At 40.3% G+C, this 23,512-nt stretch overlaps 3 protein-coding genes across 5 annotated transcripts; 1 reads left to right on the forward strand and 2 right to left on the reverse strand.

Annotated features, from left to right (window-relative positions):
• Nucleotides 1–57: 57 nt before the first annotated feature.
• On the reverse strand, nucleotides 58–5,923 carry edc3 (enhancer of mRNA decapping 3 homolog (S. cerevisiae)). Its single transcript, XM_003443968.5, has 7 exons — nucleotides 5,756–5,923; nucleotides 5,360–5,525; nucleotides 5,041–5,267; nucleotides 4,613–4,951; nucleotides 4,374–4,527; nucleotides 3,666–3,883; nucleotides 58–3,540 (listed from the first exon to the last, which is right to left on the reverse strand). Exons 2-7 carry the CDS (start codon nucleotides 5,521–5,523, stop codon nucleotides 3,206–3,208), a joined length of 1,437 nt encoding a protein of 478 aa, XP_003444016.1. The 5' UTR covers nucleotides 5,524–5,525; nucleotides 5,756–5,923; the 3' UTR covers nucleotides 58–3,205.
• A 431-nt stretch (nucleotides 5,924–6,354) lies between these two features.
• Nucleotides 6,355–15,427, forward strand: LOC102079613 (girdin). 2 transcript variants are annotated; one of them, XM_013270508.3, is made up of 25 exons: nucleotides 6,355–7,109; nucleotides 7,184–7,319; nucleotides 7,576–7,772; nucleotides 7,862–7,926; nucleotides 8,009–8,258; nucleotides 8,431–8,526; nucleotides 8,609–8,717; nucleotides 8,851–8,976; nucleotides 9,729–9,854; nucleotides 10,170–10,274; nucleotides 10,368–10,475; nucleotides 10,569–10,786; nucleotides 10,899–11,148; nucleotides 11,726–11,825; nucleotides 11,928–11,967; nucleotides 12,074–12,131; nucleotides 12,245–12,318; nucleotides 12,412–12,496; nucleotides 12,585–12,660; nucleotides 12,737–12,804; nucleotides 12,882–12,980; nucleotides 13,479–13,583; nucleotides 13,658–13,816; nucleotides 14,425–14,485; nucleotides 14,792–15,427. In XM_013270508.3, the coding sequence occupies exons 6-25, from the start codon at nucleotides 8,489–8,491 to the stop codon at nucleotides 14,977–14,979; spliced, it is 2,193 nt and encodes a 730-aa protein (XP_013125962.2). In that variant the 5' UTR covers nucleotides 6,355–7,109; nucleotides 7,184–7,319; nucleotides 7,576–7,772; nucleotides 7,862–7,926; nucleotides 8,009–8,258; nucleotides 8,431–8,488; the 3' UTR covers nucleotides 14,980–15,427. The 2 variants fall into 2 exon arrangements, with proteins under 2 accessions (XP_013125962.2, XP_013125958.2); XM_013270504.3 differs by having other exon boundaries at nucleotides 7,633–7,772.
• Nucleotides 15,428–15,526: 99 nt separating this feature from the next.
• On the reverse strand, nucleotides 15,527–19,510 carry syt18b (synaptotagmin XVIIIb). 2 transcript variants are annotated; one of them, XR_002062923.2, is made up of 4 exons: nucleotides 19,029–19,510; nucleotides 17,537–18,557; nucleotides 16,205–16,365; nucleotides 15,527–16,074 (listed from the first exon to the last, which is right to left on the reverse strand). XR_002062923.2 is itself a non-coding variant. In XM_005450893.4 (2 exons), the coding sequence occupies exons 1-2, from the start codon at nucleotides 19,171–19,173 to the stop codon at nucleotides 17,548–17,550; spliced, it is 1,155 nt and encodes a 384-aa protein (XP_005450950.1). In that variant the 5' UTR covers nucleotides 19,174–19,510; the 3' UTR covers nucleotides 17,227–17,547. The 2 variants fall into 2 exon arrangements, 1 of the variants encoding a protein (XP_005450950.1); XM_005450893.4 differs by lacking the exons at nucleotides 15,527–16,074; nucleotides 16,205–16,365 and having other exon boundaries at nucleotides 17,227–18,557.
• Between the last annotated feature and the right edge of the window lie 4,002 nt (nucleotides 19,511–23,512).

Here is a 23,512-nt window from a genome sequence, read left to right on the forward strand (position 1 = left end):
ATTTGATCATCGATGAGGCAATAATAACAAGAAACAAAGATACAGGGACAGCGCGGGTGCAGTTGTGTTCATTTAATTGGTTCAACCTGCAGATGTGACATATTAAGACTGAGCAGCATTTTGCACATGAGGCTTCACAGGGCACTCACCAAAAAAAAAACAAATCCTGTGTTGCAAAGTTACGTGTCTATATATTTCTCGAGTTAATATGCTTGTCTGCTCTTAACATTTAAGACATATAAATGATTAAAAACAAAAGAAAAATGGGGGTGCGGGGGGAATCCCCATCTGCTGTAATAAGAAAATAAACAAACAAACAAAAAAAACTTGCACAAACATATTTCCTGTAAAAAGTCAGACTGATCCAAGTTCTTCGACTGTTCACATTTTATTGATAAACAATACTTTGTTGCCGTTGATGAGAAAATAGTGTTAAGTACACAAAGTTGTTATTACAGCAGAACAAAAGGGAACCACCATAAAATTTTGATTTACTGCCCCCTGGTGGCCAAAGATGAACTAAACTCATTTTATTCACATTCAGCAAAGCTGGCTGATGACGTTTCCAAGCCAGACTTGTCTCAACAGATGTGACATAACACATGGAGCTAGAGGAATGTTGGCGAAAGGACAAAATCCTTAAGTATGAAAGTAACTTTCGGCAAATCGGTACATGAAGTCTGTCTGAAGATTCATTTACACAAAAGAAACAATTTCAATGACTTTGAAAAAAAAATCCTCAGATGGTGTGGACTGCTTACATTTAGCCTTTCTTACACCAACGTCAAAGAATACACAATCCAACTCCAAATAAGGGCATGTTAGAGAACAGCTATGCAGATTCGACACAGATTGGTAACCTCAACGTAACACACTTCTGGACACATTTCAAATCAATGTGGTATTTCACAAGCAGCAAATGGTTACATTCATTGCTTGAAAGATCTGAGGAGACATGCCTCCATCAAGGCATCAAAGAAAAAAAAACAAAACAAAAAAGCAGCTGCACTTGAACTTCACAGTTTGTGATTTAGTGTATTGTTAATTATCAGGTTAATGTCCTGAAATAAAAGCGTGAACAGAAGAATCAAGAATATTTTGTGATTTCCACAATTGCTCAATCCTGGAGTTGTTTTTTTTTAAGCCAATTTTATTGGTTCCTAGAAAGTATTCAAGTGCAGGACGCTGCATCAGCACAAATGAATTGAAATGCATTTGAATCCCACCACACAGAAAGTAATATTTGTTAAAAAAATATCACTCCCAACTTGTATGGTTTGACTTATTTTTAGCCAAAGTGTCACTTATAATTGTGTCACTTTGGGCCCCGCTTTGACAGACTTCTATTAACTTCTGCATATGAAACAGATACTGTAAAAACTTGCCCAAGTTGTGCAATCGCTTTGACATAATCAAGTCTGCACCATTTTTGATTGTGTAAAGCAAAGTTGGCTTTTGAATCGAATCTGTGCTACTAAGCTAAACAGGCAACAGCAACCCAACATCGCCAAGAATTAGCAGACTTGATTGTTCACTGTGAGAGAATATGGTATCAGTACTTAGTCTGCAGTCTACAGAATATTTTTACCATAATACAGTAATGGCTGAAAGACAACAGACACTCTATGAAAAATATATTTAACAAATCTAAACTCTAGTTGGCATTTGATGAGGCAATAAAGATTTTGCATGAGTTGTACAAATAGAACTTTGGGCCTTTCAAAGAACAGTAAAGCCCTTCACCCGATAACTGTACCAAAGTTTAATAAACATATTTCCCCTTAAATTATCATGAAAAGGTAAGACTGCATCTATTTTACATCCCATGTCTTGTTTCCAGAGCCCTTATCATTACAATATAATTTGCCGCAGACAAAAAAAAAAAAAATGTTGTAATCTGCTGCCCTTGTATTTGAACACATTGTTATATTTAGGACAAATATTACAAGCTTAATTCCCACCAAAGCATTACATAACAGCGACAGAATGTGGCAAAGTACTGCAGACAGCAATGGAAAGACCAGTGTAAGCTCAACTGTAAACCGTCAGATCCCAATACGTGTGAAAACTGTTCATGCGTGTACACCGAGATGGATCTGCGTCTAATCACTGGAGTGTTTTGAAAGAAAGTTGGATTGCCATGACTTTCAGAACTTTCCTGTTTTAAGTCAGTGATTGTCCTACTCACTTTAAATCTGAACATTAAAGTCCTTTACAGGCATTAAGCTGTCAGCATCTTAATGTGTCAACTTCATGTCTGAACAAGCACACCAGTCACATACTGATAAAAGTCCCTGCAGCAATCTAAAACAGACTAACATTTACATATCATACTTTCAACATGGCACAAGTCTGAATGCATGCAGTCATTATAACAGACAAGTGTGAAGAGGATTATGACTGCACGTCTCATGCCTTTTGAGAGCTCAAAAAAGATAGCCCTAAACAGCAAAAACATGATGTAACATTTTATGCCACTGACACTGCATGTATTGTACAATACGATGAAGCCATTTTCTTCCCTATAGTACACGTTTAGATTTTCACAATCCAGAACCAGGAGCTCTGAGTATGTGTGAGGGCTAGAGGAGACGCTCTTCTCTGCAGCACATACACAAAGACAACCAGAGGCCGTGTTCTTCATGACTACAGCACGGAGAACTAAATGTGGTTAGACTTTGTTTGAGACAACGCTGACAATGATCTTTGCCACAAGTGCTGTGTGCATATTGCAGATATGGTGTGCATGACACCATATTTATGTTTGAACTAACAGCATGAGAAACTTTAACATAAAAAGTTGAAGAAAACAGCACTGTTCTTCTGTATTACCTCTTTGAAACGGCTCTAATGTTGCATTCTTTGACACTTTGGTTATCATTATGAATTAACATGACTTATTAGCAATCTTACTAAATTGCTTGCTATACCCTCCAAAAGTCTGTTTTTTTCAGAAATGCTTACATTTTTTCCCCCTATCTCTATCTATATGCACTTAATCCTACTACGCTATTGTAAGATGCATCACCACTGGTCCTTCAGTATGAGGAAAAAGATCTGTTTGCACACGCCAAGTTAGAAATTTCACAGATAAACTGGAAAAACAGATCTAACTCTGGAATATAAGGCGCCAAAACCCAAATGGTCATGGAAGGTAAAAGATTTAATCTGTCAACATGACGTGAGATGTTGACCATCTGACCCGTTACGCCGAGTGCAAGGGGATGACAAATTTGCAGCCAAAGGGAGAATGGTATTTGATCCCCACTTCCTGGAACACCTGGCGAGGAATTCCTATGTCACACAGGTAAACCCTGCCAGCCCCTTCAGCTAAGGGGAGTGGGAGGCAAAGTGAGAGGGACCATTTGGCTTCAACTGCCTGCCCCTGGCCACTAGCAGGGGGATCTAAGCTTAGCACTGGTGCTCTGTTCTGATTCGCCCAGTCTGCAGCCGCCCAGTACCAAGGTTGATCCATCAGGAATGTGTTCTCATGACAGTCCAGACAGTTAATGATTAGATCCACAGGGGTGTCAGGGAGGTCTGTGGAGTCACAGAGAAAAAAGAAACATGTCAAGGTATTCAGCAACCAACTGTACGCTTTTTTTTTAATGAAGCTAACAGTATTTGGAGGGAGAGAGATCAATAAAGCCACAAAACAAACCTACCTTTGATACTGGACACCTGTTTGCCACCAGTTTTGTTGAAGAGGGTGACCTCGCTAGTCACAGCGTCATGCATTTTAACAAAGTTTGGCAGAAACAGGATGACCTCCACTTCATGATTGGCCAGGTGGCGACCGCAGCTGATGCCCTGAGCTCCCTGAACATGAGGACCACACAGCAGTGCCACTGTGGGATGCTGGTGCAAATTTTTCGGGGTGAATCTGGAAGAAGCAGGCATAGCAAAGGTTTTATTTTGTACTTTAGAAAAACAAAATGACTAGGTTAATTAGTGTTGATGCGACAAATATGAAATAAATAGAAACGAGAGAAACTTAGAAAAAAAGAAGTACTCTGAGAACACAAACCTCCACCAAAGCAGCTCACAGGAGTATTTACTTTGGAGGGAATAGTATTGAATTTTGTATATATTCATTTTGGGGTTTTTACAGCTGTTTTCACTGCACTATACACTTCTTAAAGTATATTTAAGAAGAACAAAGTGAAACTGAAACTTTTAATATACTTGATATAACTGATGATTTTTAGCAATACTTTCTTTAAAACATCACACATTTTGAATAGTGACCTCAGAGGTCAAATGTGACATATGTGGATGCAAACTATAATGTGATATTTAGAACCCCCATATATTAGTATGATTTCCTAAATGTTGCCAGTACCAACAAAGGCACATTTTAGATAATTGCTTACCTGTTTGGCCCCCCTAGTAATGTAAGTGCCATCTGACTGGCACACACTCCAGTCATTTCCAGTCTCCTCTCCAGTGACAGACCATGGCGCTCAGCAACAGACAACAGACGCTTGTGCAGTTCGTAGGTTATACTCGGTACAACAAGTCCAGAGTCTGTGGAAAGTAAAGCAAACATCAATAAGGCTTAAATTTATTTACCTGCATTGCCACTTCATTCATTTCAATATAAAACACTTGCCGGTGCAGTATTCTTTGGCCCCAGGCTGCGGTACAGTAATCTGTCTGTACACAACAGGTTTGGCCTCCAGGATGTTCTCATCATGCCGGTACCGAGTAGGAGTCTGCTCTTGAGGTGTACCGCGTGACCTCGCACCATTACGACGCTCTGATATGTCAATCTCCGAGAAAACTGCTGCTTTGTCAAAAAGAGCCAGGTTTCCTTCAAAATCAAAGTCTGTGTCCAGGAAATCATCTACGCCGTCGCCAAAACACTCATCATCTCTCTGCTTCATCTGGCCATTCTTCACCCCATTCTTCTTCGGCGTCACTTGATTTACCCCTCGATTACTGGCTGACCCTGAGGGGATGATAAATATATAGTTAACCACTTTGCCACAGATGTACATTTTAACTCATTTTTAGTGAATTTAACAGCATTGCACTTACAGGAGTTATGTCTTCGACGAAATCCTTTAGGCTGGCCAGGTATATCCAGATGACGCTCTCCATAACTTTTAGAGCAGTGCTGTGGAGAGTTCAGTTTCTCCACAGATCTAGGGTCAGCCTTTGGGACTGCAACCGGTGCGCTGGTTACCTTTGCAGGTGCAGCAGAGGTAGTCCGACTATTGTCATTTCTAAAATCTAAAATCTTTAGGTCTTTTATGTCAATGGCACTGGAAAAAAATAAGAGTCAGAATGACGTTAAATAACAAAACGATGAGCTAAAAAGTTGACAATGAGCTAACATTTAGTAGCATAGACTTACCTGAATGTGACCTCTGGCACGGGACACTTGACTCCATTGTGGAAAGGCTGTCTTAAGGAGATGGTTTGGCTGGACTGGTCCACAGATGATACTTCTCCCTGGTAGACTCCCAGCGTTGGTCCACAGTTAATTGACACCAAACTACCCAACCAATCCGCGGCCATTTCTGCAGCACGTGTTATCAAAAAAGAAAATAATATTTATATCGCATTTCTTGTCAGAGAAGATTTCTAGAGACAGGAATCATCCTGTTAGCTAACTTTGTGACCAGGACATCAGAAATACTAGTCGTTCGGTTTTACTAGAGAGTCGTGACTAGCTTAGCCACGGCCTGCTATCAACCTTAGCTAAGTTTATATGAAGGGAATATCGCCTTGAAAAAAAAAAATTGTTTACCTTTTTGGAGTTACGGTGATGAAGAGCCCCCTGAACAATACAACTCAATAAACTGCAATATTAAGTGCTCATAAGAAAAATGTTTCTTCTTCAACTATTAGCTTTTTAGCTTTTTGAATGGAGCAAGCTTTCACGGTTTATACCACTTCCTGTTTCCGGAAGAGGTACCTTTTCGAAATAAGAGCCTTTTACCAGACAGCTGGAAATCTGTGGTGAAGCTTGTTTTCGCCAAAAAAGAAGTGTCAAGCAGAGCTAAGTCGAAATTTCAACTCATTATCTCAAAATCTCTGGTTATTATCTCGAATTGTTGACATACTTAGTATCTCGAAATTTCCAGTTATTTCATGTAACTATAGCGTAACAGCGTAGTTTTGACTTACAGATGGCAAAAACAAATTTCCTTTAGTGGCTACATCTTATGGATATTATGGGAACTTGTTTCAGGCACTGAAAAAAATAGAAACATGTCTTCTATACGTCCAAATTTCAGTTTAGTATCATTAACTAAGATACTAAACTTGAAATTTCGACTATAGTATCTAAAAATTCAGACTTTCTCAGAAATGACTTCAACATAAGTCAAAATTTTGAGATACACAATTTTAACAAATAAGTCGACATTTGACATTTTTATTTATTTTTTTTCTTAGTGGCAGAAACAAAGCTTCCACATAAACCTCAGTATAACCTCACTTCTAGATTTTCAGTTGAAACAAATATTTTAAAACAAGCAAACAAAGACGTATATACATTTTTATCAATTTGTGTATTTTGTTCCCATAACTGTCGTAGTATTGATGGAAGAACTGCAATTTAAAAAATGTGTAGCTGAGAAAATGAAGGTCATAATTTTAAACAAACCTGTACCGAGTACTTCTTTGTACAAAATGCAGATGTCATGACGTCTGACTTCTCATGAGTCAGAAACGGTGTGATTAGTGTCTCAGCTGGTGTGATCCCATCTCAGCATGGGTTCTAGTACCTACTTGCAAATGGCAAATCGCTAATTCAAATAGATTTGGTTAGTAGAATATTGAGTCATTAAATATTTGTTGCTGGTGGAAAAATTTTCATTAACAGAGCAGTGCTTCTGAATAATGGTCTGACTTGCTAACGCAGAGAAACAAATTTGGATTTTGCCACTCGTGTGCAATATTTCACACTGATTTATGGAACTGCCCAAAGATTATCCATCATGTTGCTCCCTGAAGAAAAAAACCCCCAATCATATCAAGCATTGTTTTCTCTTTTGTGCTTAGAGCAATCACAGTCAATCATTTACTGTTACGCATAATTAATCAAGGAAAAGCTGGTCGTTTGGGAGATGCTCCTGACAACTCGTGTCAACAAACAAGTAAGTCAGCAGGCAAAGTGAGCTCATGCAGAGGCTATCCCAGGAGTGTTAACCGTGATACACTCACCCAACAGAGTCCTGTGTACAGAGGCTGTCATGGATACACGCGCTAAAAGGCTGTATGCTGAAAAAGGTGTTATCAAAGCTGCGTGATACTACATGAAATGAGATGGGCATCCTCAGTGCACAGGAGAGGGTTTCTGCATCAAGGTAAGAGAAAGTGTCATTTAGTGCATCTGCAGAAGTCAGTCTAAATTTCAGCATGCACATCTGTTCTTATCACTCATGATACAGTTGATGAAATGGCATACATGCATTTAGATATGGAGACTGGTGTGAAAAACACATGAAGACCACTGAGTTATCTAAATTTCATAGACACACTGTAACAACCCTGAAGTGCTAAAACCAGATGATGATCATGAAATAAGCAATGCAAATATCAAGACACATGATCTATGAATAGCCACAACAGGTTGAGCTGCCATCTTTGTGTGAAAATCTATCTTCAACACGTGGGCAGACGTGTGGAGTGTAACATCTCCCAAACAGAGAGGAGCATTAACTTGGATAGGAAGACGCTACAGGATGTTTAGGGGTTCAAGTCCATTTTCTCCCGCAGACCTGAATATGTGGGACACCAAATCTCGCTTTACAGGCCAGGTAAGATCAAGATATCATTTTATATTTCTGAACTTGAATAATCAAACGGTAATTATTTAGAAGAAAATGCTTTCCCCCCCTCTTTTTAGACATCAGCATGGTGTGGTATGGCATCTGTATCAGGATCAGGCTTTCTGTCCAAAGTCAGCACAAGGTTGGGGGAATATTATATAGAGACATGAGTTTTCAGTGAGGTTGGTATATGGCTAATTTATGTGTTTCTGAACATCGAGCAGTGCTGGTGGCTCCAGGCAAAATGACCCAGGTCTAAGGAGGTGGCAATCATTGTCCCATCTGGGGCCTGAGAGTCCCACACGATCATTAGGGGCTGAGTTAAGGGCTGCCCGGGATGGAAGTAGCTTCAGACAAACAGAAGTAGTGCACTGGCTGCAGGAGGCTCACGAGCGACTTGAGTCTCAACTGGACTGGCTGAAGACCAGAGACACGTTGAGCTACAACGCAGCTATTGCACAGCTGCCTGGCAGGGCAAGTTGATTGAAATGTCTAAGACTAAATACATAATATGCCTTATTTGTTTTGAGTGTGTTTAATTTTTCATTCTCCTTAGCTATTTTGGATTGATTGCTACTCTGGGTAAGTATTTGGTTTGTCTTGCACACAGCATCCTCTCACCATGTAATAATGTGTCCCATAGCAGCTACCACAAATGATGAAGGGCCTCGAGGGCGAGAAGAAGGCTGCTGTATCACCTGAAAATGAAAAAAAGCAGACAATGCAGAGAACTCTGTGAAAAGTAAGTCCAGGAAAAGATTGTCCTAGAAAAAAAGTATTTAAGAATTTAAGAAAAAATTTCTCACATGATATTTGCTTACAAGGGTCTTAAATCTGGAGAAGGATTTGTTACAAATGAGGTCTGCTCTGGACAGAGGAAGCATCGATCAATCAACTGAGAGAGCTCCAGGCTCGTTCAACAGAACATTACCAGTGAGTCAAGAAGGCTTTAACAGACTGATGTTTAAGCCATTGGATTATTATAAAAGATTCACGCTAAACAAGTTGCTACTCCTTGTTCCCTTTTGCTAAATGTCACTTTTTCTAACAAATGGTTTTAATCCAGGAGAAGCAGAAAGTTGGCACAGAGATGCTGGAGTGGAGAGAGGCTCTGAAAGAGGCTGAGACTAAGGCAAAGACACTAGAAGAAGAGCGTAACAAGGCACTCCAACAGCTTCAAGCGTCTATTGAGGTGAATTTAAAAATATTACAATTTAACACAATGCGGCAATCAAATGTCATATATTGTTACGCTCCCTTCTGTTTCACCAAATCATATCTGACTGTGTGGAACTTTTGTGGGTTTTTCTTGGGGTTTGATTCCAAGAAACTGGCAAGGGATCCTTTGGGTCTTGTGGATTGTGCGGTCCATCCTCTGTTGGATGGGCTTCTTTCAATGGGTATTGGGGAAGATTGGAAGCCAGGCGTGGCAGGGTGTGGTCTGTGGCTCAGCTGCAGGGGATGGTTGGAGCAATGGGTTCAGGGTGGAGGAATGGGTTGGAGCAATGGGTTCAGGGTGTGGTATCAGGGGAGGCCTCTGCTAATTGAGTAGGATGCCGGAACAGAGTGAGCTGTGCTGCACTGCAACAAGGTATCTGGAAAGCTGCACAATCAGAAAAAGTTCGCTTGTCTGGCCACGCTGTGTGCATCGGGCCCTTTTCTGTTACATTAAGTGAACATGAACTTGTTCTGACTTGTTTTTGTGGTGTGGCACTAACACTGTCCTGTCGGGGGAGTTCGCTGCTGTAAAGGAGGTTCTTTGTTTGCACCGTCATATTTAGATGAGTGTGCTGTGTGAAAATACCTTCCATAAGAATCATCAGCGGTTGATGGTTTTGTGTTATCGCAGATAGTTTTGTATAAGTGACATCAAAGTGTGTCATGCATCAGTGGTGTTGCTATTTTCATCTCTTCAGTGTGCGCTCTGTTTCTGTGCACACCCAGATGCAGAGGACGCTGTTGAGTCAAATAGAGGAGACGGACAAGAAGCTCAGCCACACTGCACAGGATCATTCTGAACTGCAGAAAGAGCTGAGCGAAGCCAACAACAAGATCAGCCAAGCATGCCTGGTTGTTGCCAGAATTCAGTATTTCATTGCACATCCACACTGATAAGCCAGAAGCTGGCCTTTATTCACCTATTAACTTATTATTAACTGAACAAAACTGACAATAAACAAAAGCATTTTTGAACAGTTAACATTGTACAGTTTGTCCTCCGGAGAAAAGAGATGTGATCCATTTTAAATGACAAATGTTTCATGATGTTACCAAATTGTTGTTTTTTAACTTCCGTCAATGCTCAATCAAAGTCCCATAAGTCCAGTTTTTACAACACAGATGATCAAAATTAATTTAAAACATTATCTTCCTAATTTTGTTCAGGAAAAGGCCATCTTATCAACTCAAGTGTTAAAGTTGGAGGACAATATAAAAGAAATAAAGGCCAAACTGACTGAGGCTCTGTGTGACAAAGATCACCTGATACAGGTATTGTTTTCAACTGTGATGTGAGTGTAATCCACAGCATAGATCAAAGCACTGTGATTTATAACTACAACTTGGTTTTCGGGTGCGTTATAGGAGAAGACAAATCTTCTCCAGAGGGTTCAAGTCCTGGAGATGCAGACTCACAACAAACAGGAGCAGAAAGATGTTGTGGTGAAGGAAGAATCAAAGGCTCTCAGAGAGGTTGGAAAAGCCTTTAAGGAGCTACTCTTTTAATACATTTTAGTTGGGAGGAGGGTTCTTAATTGAAGTATTGCCTTCCTGTAATTGCATCAGGAAAATGAAAAAATAAGAGGAGAGCTTGAAATGATCAAGAAGAGGCTGGAGATATCACACCATGAGCTACAGGAGCTAACAGATGAGAAAATCGTAAACACCAAACAGGTCACAGATCTGGAGGCGCGGTGCTCTCAGCTGATCAGAGAAAAAGAGGAACTGCAGAGTGAAATTAAAGGCAGATTAGAAGAAATGCAGGAAAAGTGCTGTGAGCACAGGTAAGATGGAGATCAGACACATTATTCAATATGAGAAGATGCTTCTTTATTTGTTATTGACTATGCAGTGCAGTACAATTCTCTTTACATAAACTTCAAACTATTTCTTCAGGGAATCTGTGGAAGTCTTGGAATCAGAAAACCAGAAACTGAGGAATCAGTGTCTGCGTTTGGAGGGTGAGGTGTTTGAGAGGGAGAAGCGGGAGGAAGAGTATCGCAAACAAGATGTGGTAAAGGTCCAGACCATCGAGGAACTAAAGGCTGTGGCCTCACATTGGACAGAGAAATGGCAAAAGGTGGCTTTGACCCTGCAGTCTACACAAGAGGAGTTAGAGGAGTTAAAGAAGAACTCAAGAAATAAAGTAAGAACATCCTTTTACCATGCTCTTAAAGACATCAAGTATATCTCATATACTGCTTCTCCCAAATAATCATTTTCAGACACTCCTAGTGTACTAAGTCTTTTCCCAGTGTATGAGACCTTGATATTTTTCATAGGCACTTGGATAAGTTCCTGGACCATGACTAACTTCCAGGCTAATATGTCATGTCTCACAAGCACACATGTCTAGAATAAGTGCAAAGAAAGTTTTCCTCTTGGGCAGATGAGTGTAAACACCGCCTTCTGATGTCAGAACACACTTAATTCTGTGCAGTGGAACATCCAAGTGAAGTATAAGTAAAGAAAATGCACTATTTTTGTGAAGGGAGATCATTTTCAATCAGTGCATTTATCCAAGTGTTTAAAATAAAATACTGGATTTTAGCTGCTGAGGCTAAAAAAGGAATTGCCATGTATAACAAACATCAAACATTTTGATAATATTTTTCCAGTTAGAGAAAAAAGATCTAAATCTGAAGCAACAGAAAGAGGGCAGCGTGCCTCTGAATAGAAACCTGTAGCTGTAGATGATATAACTGAACACCTGTAACATTCAGGGAGGATGTGACTCGCTGCTCAGGGATGAGCTTGAAAAGCTGGAGCTGGAAAGGAGCAAGAGCCAGGCACGTCTTCACAGAGATAAGGACAAAGGTAAAGGTGAGCTCACTTCTGAGTAATCTGTGCCAAGTGAAAATATTCCAGACAAGAATACAGAAGAGTCATTGAATTCTCTGACACAAGGGGGCGTTGTATTTGCAGGTGAAGGGGGCCAGACTCCAGACAAAGGGACAGAGACATGGTAAGTAGATTTTGATTAGATTTCCATTTTCAAAACACAATGTCAGGAAAGTGCTTGGAATGAAATTTTGTGAGCTTCATCATAATTGTTTTTTTTTTTTTATCAGCTTATCAGAATCCTCTTTGTTATGGGACTCCGAGAGCCACCCAAACAAATCCCTTCAGGTAACAAAATATTCCTGCCTCACTTATGTGCATTTTCGACACCTTAATGGAAGGTGAGGGGATCTGTGACGAGAAGATGATGTTGTCTTTTGTCTTTTGTGGTTTACGTACAGGTCAGCATCCAAAGCAGCGAGGTTCAAAGACTGAAGCAAAAACTTGCAGACAGAGAGAAAGAACTGAGTGAAAAGTAGGCTTTCTTCCTTCTTAAACTGATGTGTGACATATTGTTGTAGACTCTAAAAAATGACTGTGTAACAGATGACCATGTGCACTATCTTAGAGAACATGCTTTAAAGACTCTAGAAAGGCTGAGAGAGATGGAAAAAAATGAGGCTAAAATCAAGATTTCTGCCCTGGAGCTCAAGGTAGTGTCACTACAACCTGATCATACTATAAATCAACACATTTAACCACTCATAACCCAAAGGGTATGTTCTTATCTCCTCCCCTTAGCTCATGAAAAAGGTTCCCAAAGATGGCCAAGCTCAGGGAAGCCTTCTAACAGACATCTTCACTCGTGACTCAGAGGGTATGAGCCAGCCTGCCAGGATTCAATGCACTGATTTTCCTTGCTGAGTTCTGAAACGACTTCCTGATGTTTTTAGAGATTCCAGGGAAGGTGAACCAAGTCCTCCCAAGCTCGAAGCTTCAAACCCGGAGGCAGTTTTCTGAGGTCAAGTCCATAAATGGAATGTATTAAAAGCCACCTCTCTTTGTAAATGTAACAAATGAGGCTAATCTTGCCCGCAGGTTGAAGATGGGAAACCTTCTGTCCAAGGCCAAAGGGGCAAAACGATCTGTACGCTTAATGTAGACACAGAGCAGCAAAGGAGACTGGTCACTGAGCAGGTAGTGTATGATCCTGGTCCTGATCCGGGTTAGCACTATGGCTCCAGAGTGGCATTGTTAATCAGTCTACTTATTAACTTTTTACTGAAATACAATCTAATTGATATGAATTGGTAGGGGAGCCTCAGGATTTTCCACAGAACTTCAGGATAAAGCCTGCAACAAATTTGGACTTGTGGTTGTCAGTGAAACGTCCCAATAAATTTTGAATCAGATGCTAATATGCTTAATATGTCAAGTACTTAATTTATTAAACAACAACAGTATTCCCTGCAGCTTCAGCTACATAATGATGGCCGGCAGGTTAAAACATTAAACAAAGCTTTACAAAGTTTGTACAAGTTTGTAGTTTGTAGTGTTAGCATGTTAGCATGTTGATAGCACTGGTCTGTTGTGAGTCCCAGCATTCAGGGAGTTCATAGTGTGGCCAGTTTTGTTTTACACCCGCGGTAGGTTACAACAAGCCTGAGTAACTGCTATTTTCTATTACATCTGTAGTTAAAGAGTTTATTTAAAGAACGAGAGGGAAAGGAGGCCCAGGAGGGTAACAGCAATGGAGCTTCTTCACCTCAAGACTGGACACCCACAGTTAAACTTATTAGGGTAAGAAGCCTCAGCCATTTAAAGCTGAAAAACACAATGATCCTGGCCAAAAAGTGTTTGTGATTTTCTCTCAGGCTGCAGTGGACAGGAGAAACTGGCAACAAACGTCGGGTTTGATGCCAGTGTTTGAGGAGGATGAGGAGGAGATTAACAGCTCTCCTGCAGAGGAGGAGGAGGAGGGAGAGGCAGGAGAGGAGACCCATGATGAAAACCTCCTTGATCAGAAACAGCAGGTTATTAAACTTAATGTTCAACTGCAGAAAGCATTACAAAGTTCAAAAATTTATAAAATCAAATTAAAAGAATAAAAAGAACATATATATATATATATTACTGGGATATATATCATCTGCAACTGATTCGACTTAATATAATTAGTGGCATTATCGTGGCACGCAGATTATACTGTGAAATTCTGAACCGCCCTCACTTTCATTACATATACACACGCATATGTGCAGAGAGCACTAATCCCAGCTTCTACTTTAATCAAAGAGCATCCAGCGCATGAGAAGTGCTGTCATTCTGACTGCATAGCTGCTTAAATGGTACATGGAAAAAAACATTTCCGCCATAATCTCAAATATGACTCCTTGTACTTGGTAAATAATTGGATATGAAGCAAAGGAGTTAACCATTCAGTAGAAAGACAGTGAAGTCAACCATGAAAAGATAGGAATGAGTTACAGTGTGTTTCCATGTGAAGATCTTTGACCTACTTTTCTGAACATTTTTTTAGAAAAATTATTAAAATAATAAAATAGTGCATTAATATGGCCAGTGCACCCCTGCAAGAGGAAACATGAAGTCAGAGGTCTGAAACTGTTTCTCTCTTCATCAGATCTCAGCTATGACCGCAGAAATCAACAGTCTGAAGGCAAAAAATGACAGCCTGCTGCAAGGTGAAGCTGTGCTAGGATCAGTGTAATGAGTAGTGTAGAAATGTGTCTGCATGGCTGTGTTGTGTTTCAAGTCTTCCTTCGGATGTATTTATCCCAAACAGGGATATGTCCACAAATTTCCATGAATAATTACACAGAGTTTTTTTTTTAAACAGACACTAAAAATAGTCATTGGTGGAGAAGTCTCTAGTTTAAATGAATTCACCTTCTGATTCTATGTTTGCGTTCTTTATTCTGTATTTCTAGTCTGTTTGTTGGATTTCAAGTTTGGAAATTTGATTTTCTCTTTCTTTTCGTTTTATCAAGCCTTAAAGTCGAAGAGGTCAATCTGGGACCGTAGCCCCCCCCAAAAGCTCTCAGATAAGTCTTCTCAGTATTCAGATGAATATGGCCCAGAGTGGAAGAGGACACTTCCCCTCTATCCTGATGGAGTATTCCTGGCTGAGCTTGTACACATCTGTAGCCCTGATGAAGAGGAGGGAGAGGTTAAATGACGTATTTGTGAAGACTCCAGCCAGCTTTATTCCTGTCACTTCACAGAAAATGATTGTTCCATTCAAATTGTAATATTTTATTGTATCGTTGTTACAGAAAATCATTAAGCGGAACCACAACAGCAATAATTTTAGCATTTTTAGCTGATAAAATCCCTCCAGGATTCTTTAGGCAAATCTGTGTGTGTTTTTATTTATATGACATGAGATGATTCATCATCATCATTAATATTATTTTTACATCCAGAAAGATACTTAAAAGAAATATTTAAAGAACTGTGAAATGACGGTGAATATGTACTCACACATCATGCCAGATGGCAGAAAGATTTTTAGTGACATGGACCAAATACATCTGTATTGTAAAGACCGTAGTGTTCAGTTAAAATGTTTTGGGTATAGAAACCAAATGGATACAAGACTGCACAATTAAAAAGTTTATTCTGGGCTTTGCTTTGCAGAAACGTACACTAAAAGCAACTTTGTACACTTGCATAGAAGAATGTAGTGACTGATATGCTGAAATAAGGCCATGTTTAAAGAACTGATTTCTCAGAGTTTTACTGAACACAGGCATTTCATATACCTAAACAACAATTCAGTCAGACAACTCCAGGACACAGAGTTTGGCCCCAAGCTCATCATTCCTTTCAAACATCTGTCAGAACTGATGAGTTAATAACACCTCCTAAAGTCTCCATTTGACAGTCGGGTGGTGTAGGACCTGAAACAGCAGCAGTGTGCTCCACTGGTATGCCATGGATGGAAATCTTTGAGGTCCAAGTAAGCTGCCAGATTCGGAGGGTGTGTATCATCTTGAATGTAGACAGCAGTGAACCCTGTGGTGAACGAGATCACAGGTTGACTCTATCCATACGCACTTCCATTTTTGTTGCCCAAAGAGCTCAACAGTAAATCCGCTCCATTGCTCGTCAAACAGCCTTATTCTATTGCAGTTTCGGGTTGACTAGTGCGCCATCGTGCCTGCTCCACATGCCGGCTGCACATGTCTCTCCAATGAGCACGTCCTGCATCTGCAGCCTCTGCTCCAACGAAGACTCGGCCAACAACTCTGGCTTCTGAAAGGACTGCATTCTGCCACATTAGACAAGAGAGGGGACGCTGAATTATGTTGCATTTATTATGCAGGAAAAATAGAACTATTAATACTGTGGTATATGATGATTAATGATGAAATGAAAATTCTCTCTGTGGAAGTCTTTACCTGGGTTATTATGAATTCAAGCATGAGGGGCAGGTGACTGATGTCTCCTGGAGGCAGGTCAAACAGGAAAGAAGTGTTCCACACAGTACAGGACCCTGCTTTAGTCTCTCTGCTGCTCATCAAAACTCCCTCGTGGTGCAGATTGATCACCACCTGGTAGTCTATATGCATATACACAAACACAATGAGTATAGCTTTCATTAAGTACTAACAGATTTTTAGAGGATTTAGATCTTAAATAAAGCATAGGGTAAAATTGTTCAAAAAGAGTGAAATACATTTTTTAATATAGATTTTTAGCTGGAATTTACACTGCACTTGCACCACATTTAACTTTGCATATACAGTATATACGTTCATTCCCTATAGTGCCTCTAATTATTCACGAACAAGTACTTTCAGGTTCTGAGATAAAATAAAGAGATTATCTGAGTCAGGCTTATGTGACATATTGTGCAGGAAACTGATATCATGAAATCACTTGGATCTATATACAGGATGAGCTTGCATGCTATGGAAAAATAAATAAATAATGCGTTGACAGACTAATGCAAAGATTAGACCTGACAGATAAGAGTACCAGTGGAGATTGGAATGTTTCCTGAGGATTGTGAATAGTGAAGGATTAAACCACAATGTCATTAAAAAAGGGATGATCTCCTGATGCATTCTGGTCCTGTAAGACATCATTTAATCCCTTAAACATTAAAAGCAAACATAGGGAATTACTTTACCTCTGCCCCTGAAAGAAAAAAGTTAGTTCTACCCACGCACGCTTAGATAATACATCTGTCTATTATGCCCTTATAGCATTCTGAAATCACATACACATTTTGTTGAGTTTAAGTGACACCAAACTCTGGTTTTACCTGCTGCCATTGAAGTAGAAACAAGGCTGTCTAGATTATCAGCTCTGAGGACCGTGGCTTTAACACAGTGCGACAGAGTCTGATAATGAAGCAAAATGCAGATCTGTGGAGGACAGCTAAGCCCCTTCCACATCAGTGCATCCTGAGAGGTCAGACTCTGCAGTCAAAGGGCAAAAGTTCAAAGAGCAAAGAGGGCATTCTTAATCGGCAGGAATTGCAGCTTGAACATTTAGCTCTGTCATACAAAGCAATGAATAAATAAAACTACAGAAAAAATCTGGAAACTATTACATTTTCTTCCATCTTGTTATTGTTCCAGGATTTAAGTTCAGAGGTCTAAAATTGTGGCCAAAGTGGGTGTAGTGATAAATTTGTACCCAAAAGGTTCCTAATCAATCATTCAAGTTGCTTTACCTCCAAGTACGGACATTTAAACTACTCACAGATGTATAACCTTCACTACCTTTTTATTTTCTACTTGCTTCGATTGAGTTCTTTTGTTAAGTGAAGTGGCGTCTGTGGTGTCCAGTCTCTTCCTGCACACTTGGCTTCCAGTTCACCCAGAGAACTGCGTCTGGGGCTCGCTGGTTCTCGTGCATTCACAGCTACCTTCAGTACACACCTTTGGAGCTCCTCCACAGAGCTCACCTTGAAAATTAGCACCAGGCTGTGGGCTTCAGAGCTGGAGCTGCTCTGCACAGCAGCTTGCATAGGAAAGGGGCAGAGAGGCGGCAGGCTGCCCTGCACAGACACATCTTCCAGCCTGTGAGGCGTGCCACTGAAGTTGAGGACAGTGACTGTCAGGGTTTGCTGCTCTGGAGAGAAGGCCATAGTGAAGTGGAGGCAGGGTTTTGGTGATATTGGATGTTGGCAGCTTGCACTGGAGCCATAGCTTAGTGGGGCCAATGGGATAGGTTTTTCTTTTGTAGAAGGAGAGTCAGCACTGGGTCTGGTGAGTCTAGTGTGCTCATTATAAGATATGTGTTCCCCGGTCACAGTGCAGCGTCGCTGCAGGGCCTTACATGTTTTGGCCAGTAGTCCCAGTTTGGGAAAGGAAGGCAGCGAGCTATGACTCTGGTCTAATGGTTTATAAAGGGGTGATGAGAGCAGAGGCGTGCTGAGGCGGCGCAGGGAAAAATAAGACTTTGGAGGCTCCTTTTGTTCACTGGAAGTTTGATTTGAAAATGCCAGACAGCTAAATTCGCCCTCTGAAGTAGCAGCGCTGCTGAAAGTGGAAGGGTACTCCAGCACTTCTTCATCCAGCTCCTCAAACTGCTGCTTGGATGCTGATGCTGTTCCTGCTGCTGAGGGAGGAGGTGTGGTCTGAGCAAAGGACACAGGTTCAGCAGGAGCCGGTGCTGATGTCGCAGGAGCTTTCTCTTTCACTCGACAAATTTTACTTTTCCACAAGCACAGAAGGCATCCCAGGACCAAACACAGACAAAAGGTGATCAGCCCGACCAGAAGAAGAATCTGGAGATGAACTGTAGAAGCAACAAAGGATAATAAGGTCAGGTGGCAGAGGTAATTCATCTCAGTCAACTCTGGGATTACATAATGCAGTTAACATAGTATTTGGGCCCATGTGCTGGAAAATATTAGCATATTACTAAATGACTGGTTCTCATTTTGTCAGAGCTTTCTTAAAATATACACTTAAAAACTGAACAATATATTAATAAATATGCCATTCCTAATATGATTGGAACAAATGGGTAGCCAAGTTTACAGCCCTTAATTTGTGGAGATATGCATCACTAAAGTAGGTTTCTAAATGAGTAAAAATGATGTAATTATCAAAGAGATTTCGCAACACAAAATGTATCAAAAACACAAACAGTGGAAAGAAACATTTGATGTTATTCTAGGTTTGCTCCCTGGTCCATCTTTCATCAGCATGTATATGGTAATAGCATGTGGCGATGTGGTTATTGTTTTGGGCTCGGATACCGTACCTTCTAACTGTTTGGTGAACAGGACCTGAACCAGAAGCCAGAAGAACAGAATGACCATGATGCCCTCGATCATGCCCTTGCAGCAGAAAAGCAGCACAGACTGCCACAGAGGCTGACCGGGGTACTCCTCATCATGATAAGGCATGGTGCCAGCAGTAGAGCCTACTTTAAGAAATCCACAAGCAGAAGCCCAAATGTCCAAGTAAAGAAGATCTTTTGCTCGACTGATGAAAACACATTTAGATTTTTAGCCAGACAACGTTATTTTAGACTATCAAGTAAAGGAAAAAAAGGCACAAAAGCATTTCCACTTGCCTTCGTAAAAACATTACTGTTAATTAAAAAAAAAAAAAAATGCTCATTGGTTTAATTTAAAGTTTCTTCTCCCCACCTGTAGGTCTATTTCTCGGTTGGGAGTCAGAAAATCGTCCTTCTGTCCAAACTCTGCATTCCAGCCTGCATCCCAGGATAGTGATAACCTCATTTGCAAAGTGACTTACACACTATTATTCCTGCCTGGTGGGTGGGGACTGTGGGCGGAGAGAGTCGTCATAATACCTCCGCAGCATCTTTCCTCTACAGTGTTCCAGATATAAATCCAGCATTTTCACTATAGCATAACTATCCTAACAGTAAATCCTGTAACCCTCCCCCCAACACACACACACACACACACACACACCACCACTGTGCTCCTTTGACCCATGAATTTTGTTTTTTTTCCCATTACTGTCATGACAGGTCTGCTACAGAGTTAAGCGATTAAAGCTCACTCTGTTCTTTTCCATATTCACAATGTGATGTGTAGATTTTTACACATAACAGTAAGCTTAGAAGGTTTTTCTTTTTTTATGTTTCTATGACAGAAGCCAAACTGTAGATGTAGGGATGGGCGCCCAGGCGCGGGGATGGGCGCCCAGGCACACACCGGCTCACTCCTTGGTGGCTGCTTATCGGGGCCTGGAGCCTGGGGCTCGCTCGGGCCACTTCAGGGGTGGGGTGCCCTTGGCCTCTCGGCCTGGGGCTCGGTCACTCAGGCACAGCTGGCTGCCCTCACGGGCACGTCACTGCAACCCCCCTGGCTTCTGCTCCGCGGCTGCTGAGTGACCCCTCATCTGGGACTCTCCTCAGCTCTTTCTGGGATAGTGGCGCGGCTGCCCCTCTGCTGGTCTTCCTTGGTCTCTTGTGTTCTGGGGCCTCTGGATGTGTGGAGTTTTGATCTCCTCCATACCTGCTTCATGCCCTGGAGAACGGGGCAGTGGCCCCCCACACCCTCTACCAGATCATTACATGAAGGAACCTTTTAAAAAAAACAAGCGCGTCCATGCTCACAGGTGTACACACGGGTGATCACACACACAAACTACACCCTTTTTGGCTCCTACCTCAAAGCACACTGTGCGCTGTCGATCTTACGTGCTGCACAATAATGTTTAATATTTAGTATTTACTGTCATATTCCCATAGATCATTGTGATGTTGTTTATTCTATTACTCTCCTTTTCTTCTGCTTGTTTTCTTTTTTCTTTCTCAACAGGTGATCCAGGTGATCGATATATGTATTTTTTGTCTGCTCATTCTGTTGGTTTTTGGTTTTTTGCCCTTTTCCCCCTCCCTCTTCTCAGCTGTTTTTCTTTCCCTCTTTCTTTCTGCCCTTTCTTTCCTCCAGTCAAGTCTGTTCCATATTCAGCAAGTGAAAATAAAATAAACAATAAAAGGTGAATCAAATGGACCATTACGGCAAGGCTGGTAAAGTAAATCTGTTGGGCATCTGTCTTCGCCTTTAGACAATAATTCTGATGGCAAAAGAGCCAAACGGGACAGGGCAGGCAAAAAAAAAAAAAAAAAAGGGTTTTTTTTATGTTTCTATGACAGAAGCCAAACTGTAGGGACTGAAAAAAGTAATTAAATTTATGCTTAAATTTGTTTTTTCCCCTCTGCTACACAGTTCAGGTTCCAAGTTAAAGACATCAGAAACAGCTTGGCACACTGAAAGATGTGCATGTTTGCTTCTGCACAACACCCCTGAACATGGATTAGTGTATGTGTGTCATGTGTAGGCGAGGAAATACTACCCCCATCTGGCCAATCAAGAACTTATTCTTCGCCGATTTTAACATACAAGAGTCTTTTTTTCAGATCAGCTGGTGATGTTAAATGTTGTTTGGCTTTCTGATGATGGCATGGATGTTTCGAGTGGACTCATTACCTGATTGATAGTATGCACATGTGAGATGAGGAATCCCTAACTGGCTGAATCTTATTCAGTTTGTATATCTGTGCAAATGTGCATGAACACTGCTCCTTTGTACCTGACAAAGGTCACACAGACTGAAACTGAATAACAAATTCTGGTAAGTGGGAGAGTGTGCAGCGGTTACATTATATATCTTTCCAGCATAATTTGTAAACTGATTATATGCTTGCCATCTGCAGGCTGCCCCTCCCTGAGCCTGGTTCTACTTGAGGTTTCTTCTTAGTAAAAGAGAATTTTTCTTTCCAACCACATCAAAATGCTTGCTCATTCAATTCAGTTCTATTTATATACCACAAAATTACAACAACAGCTGTCTCAAGGCGTTTTAAATTTTACAGTAAAGACCCTATAACAAGGGGTCATAGAAGGACACTTGATTGTTGTTGTTTTTTTCCAGAATACTGTAGCATCTTTAGTATAAGGTGCCTTGAGACAGCTGTTGTTGTAATTTGGTGTTATATTGTTATATGAAGTTAAATTAATATGTTAATTTAATAAATTAAATAGCTCATGATATGGGATAAAGGGTGTTTTTGTCTGATCTGTATCAAAGTAAAAGTGTAACATGGAATTCAGTGAAAATACATAAATGTACTACTTCAATATCAGTGCTGTTGTAGTTTGTACAAATTAAAAACCAGAGTGTAAGACAATTTTTTTTAAATGTAAAAGATGAATAAAAAGTTTACCTACTCACACTACATTTCTTCAACAGAGACACTACACTACACTAATTTACAGTAAGCCTATTTTTCCATTTACCCATTTACTGTGATATCTGTTACAAAGTTGGATCCTCATGCTCATTCCATATGATAGAATAGAATAGAATAGAATTCAACTTTATTGTCATTGCACATGCACAGGTACAGGGCAACGAAATGCAGTTTGCATCCATCCAGAAGTGCTTTAGCCGTGATATAGATATATTACAATATATATTAGCAATAATATAGATATGTAAGTATATTACAGAAATGGGTCTATTATGGTATGTTATAATGTACACGGTATGAAGTATGTTATGAATATTCTATAACTATAAGTATGTACAGGCTGTAGTGAGTACAAGCTATGTACAGGCTATGAACAGGATATAAATATGAAATAAAAAAACTATACAGAAATATGAGATATACAGCTATACAGAAATGTGAACTATACAAGTTATAAACAGTTGTAGAATTAAAAATTATTGTATGTACAGAATGATTATTTACACAGAACTATACAGTAGTGCAGTTAAGATAAGTGAGGTATGTGGATAATTTCTACAGAGGCTATATAAAGTGCTAGTGGTTGTGAGTGGTGGTTCAGTCCATGTTATTAGTGTGTGTTTGAGGGTACGGTTGTCCATTGTGTGTGTGTAGGTGGTTGTGGGTGTGTGTATGTTCAGTCCATGAGTTTAACGTGGGTCAGATGTCAGGAGGCAGAGGGAGGAAGGGACATCTGTAATATGGCCAAGTCAGGCACACGGCTCTGTCTGTGAGCACAGAAGTCCCACCCACCTCCCATATAAGGGTCCCAACCTAACTTAAGAGGAACATTGGCCTTCAAGGGGAGGGGTGCTATGACAATCTGGATAAGATAAATATGGATTATTTTGAATTTTGAATCATGTAAAGCTATAGAATAATAACTAAGTCTACAAATGTGTTCCCACTAAACAATAACAACTCACCATTTAGGTGTGTACAATGAGCAATATTAAGTTTTATTTATATTATTAATATGAAGTTGATATAGTGAAGCTGTTAGCAGACAGATTATTTGCATGTCCAACAATTACAAAGCAACATTATTTTTAGTTTGTGTTTGTGTTTTTGGCTTCCATCGAGGATATGTCCCGCTCTTAAGCTGGTAATTGCTCCACCGTTCTCATCGGCTACTCACAATCGCATCTCTGCTGTGTGCTGCTGAGCAGGTAGTGTGCTGCAGATTTTAAGAGCTTTTAGAGAGACGGATTAGCTGCCTGTTGTGCAAAAAACCCAAACAAAAAACAAACTATATGAGAGTGATGAGAACTAAAATAAGACATGGGCTCTGAAAGCTACAAGATGAGCTGAAACTCAGTGAAAAGTCAGTTTTCTCTTTTAAAACTTGAAATGCATTGTAATGAACATTTTTTTTTCAAAAATTATAAAACTACATGCTATGTGAAATCAGAGACTAGCCTCTGTGTCAAAACTCTGAAGACATGTTCGAAGTGCAAAGAAAGAAAACGGTA

This window comes from Oreochromis niloticus, linkage group LG7, assembly GCF_001858045.2.
Source record: "Oreochromis niloticus isolate F11D_XX linkage group LG7, O_niloticus_UMD_NMBU, whole genome shotgun sequence".
NCBI classification, from domain to species: Eukaryota; Metazoa; Chordata; class Actinopteri; order Cichliformes; family Cichlidae; genus Oreochromis; species Oreochromis niloticus.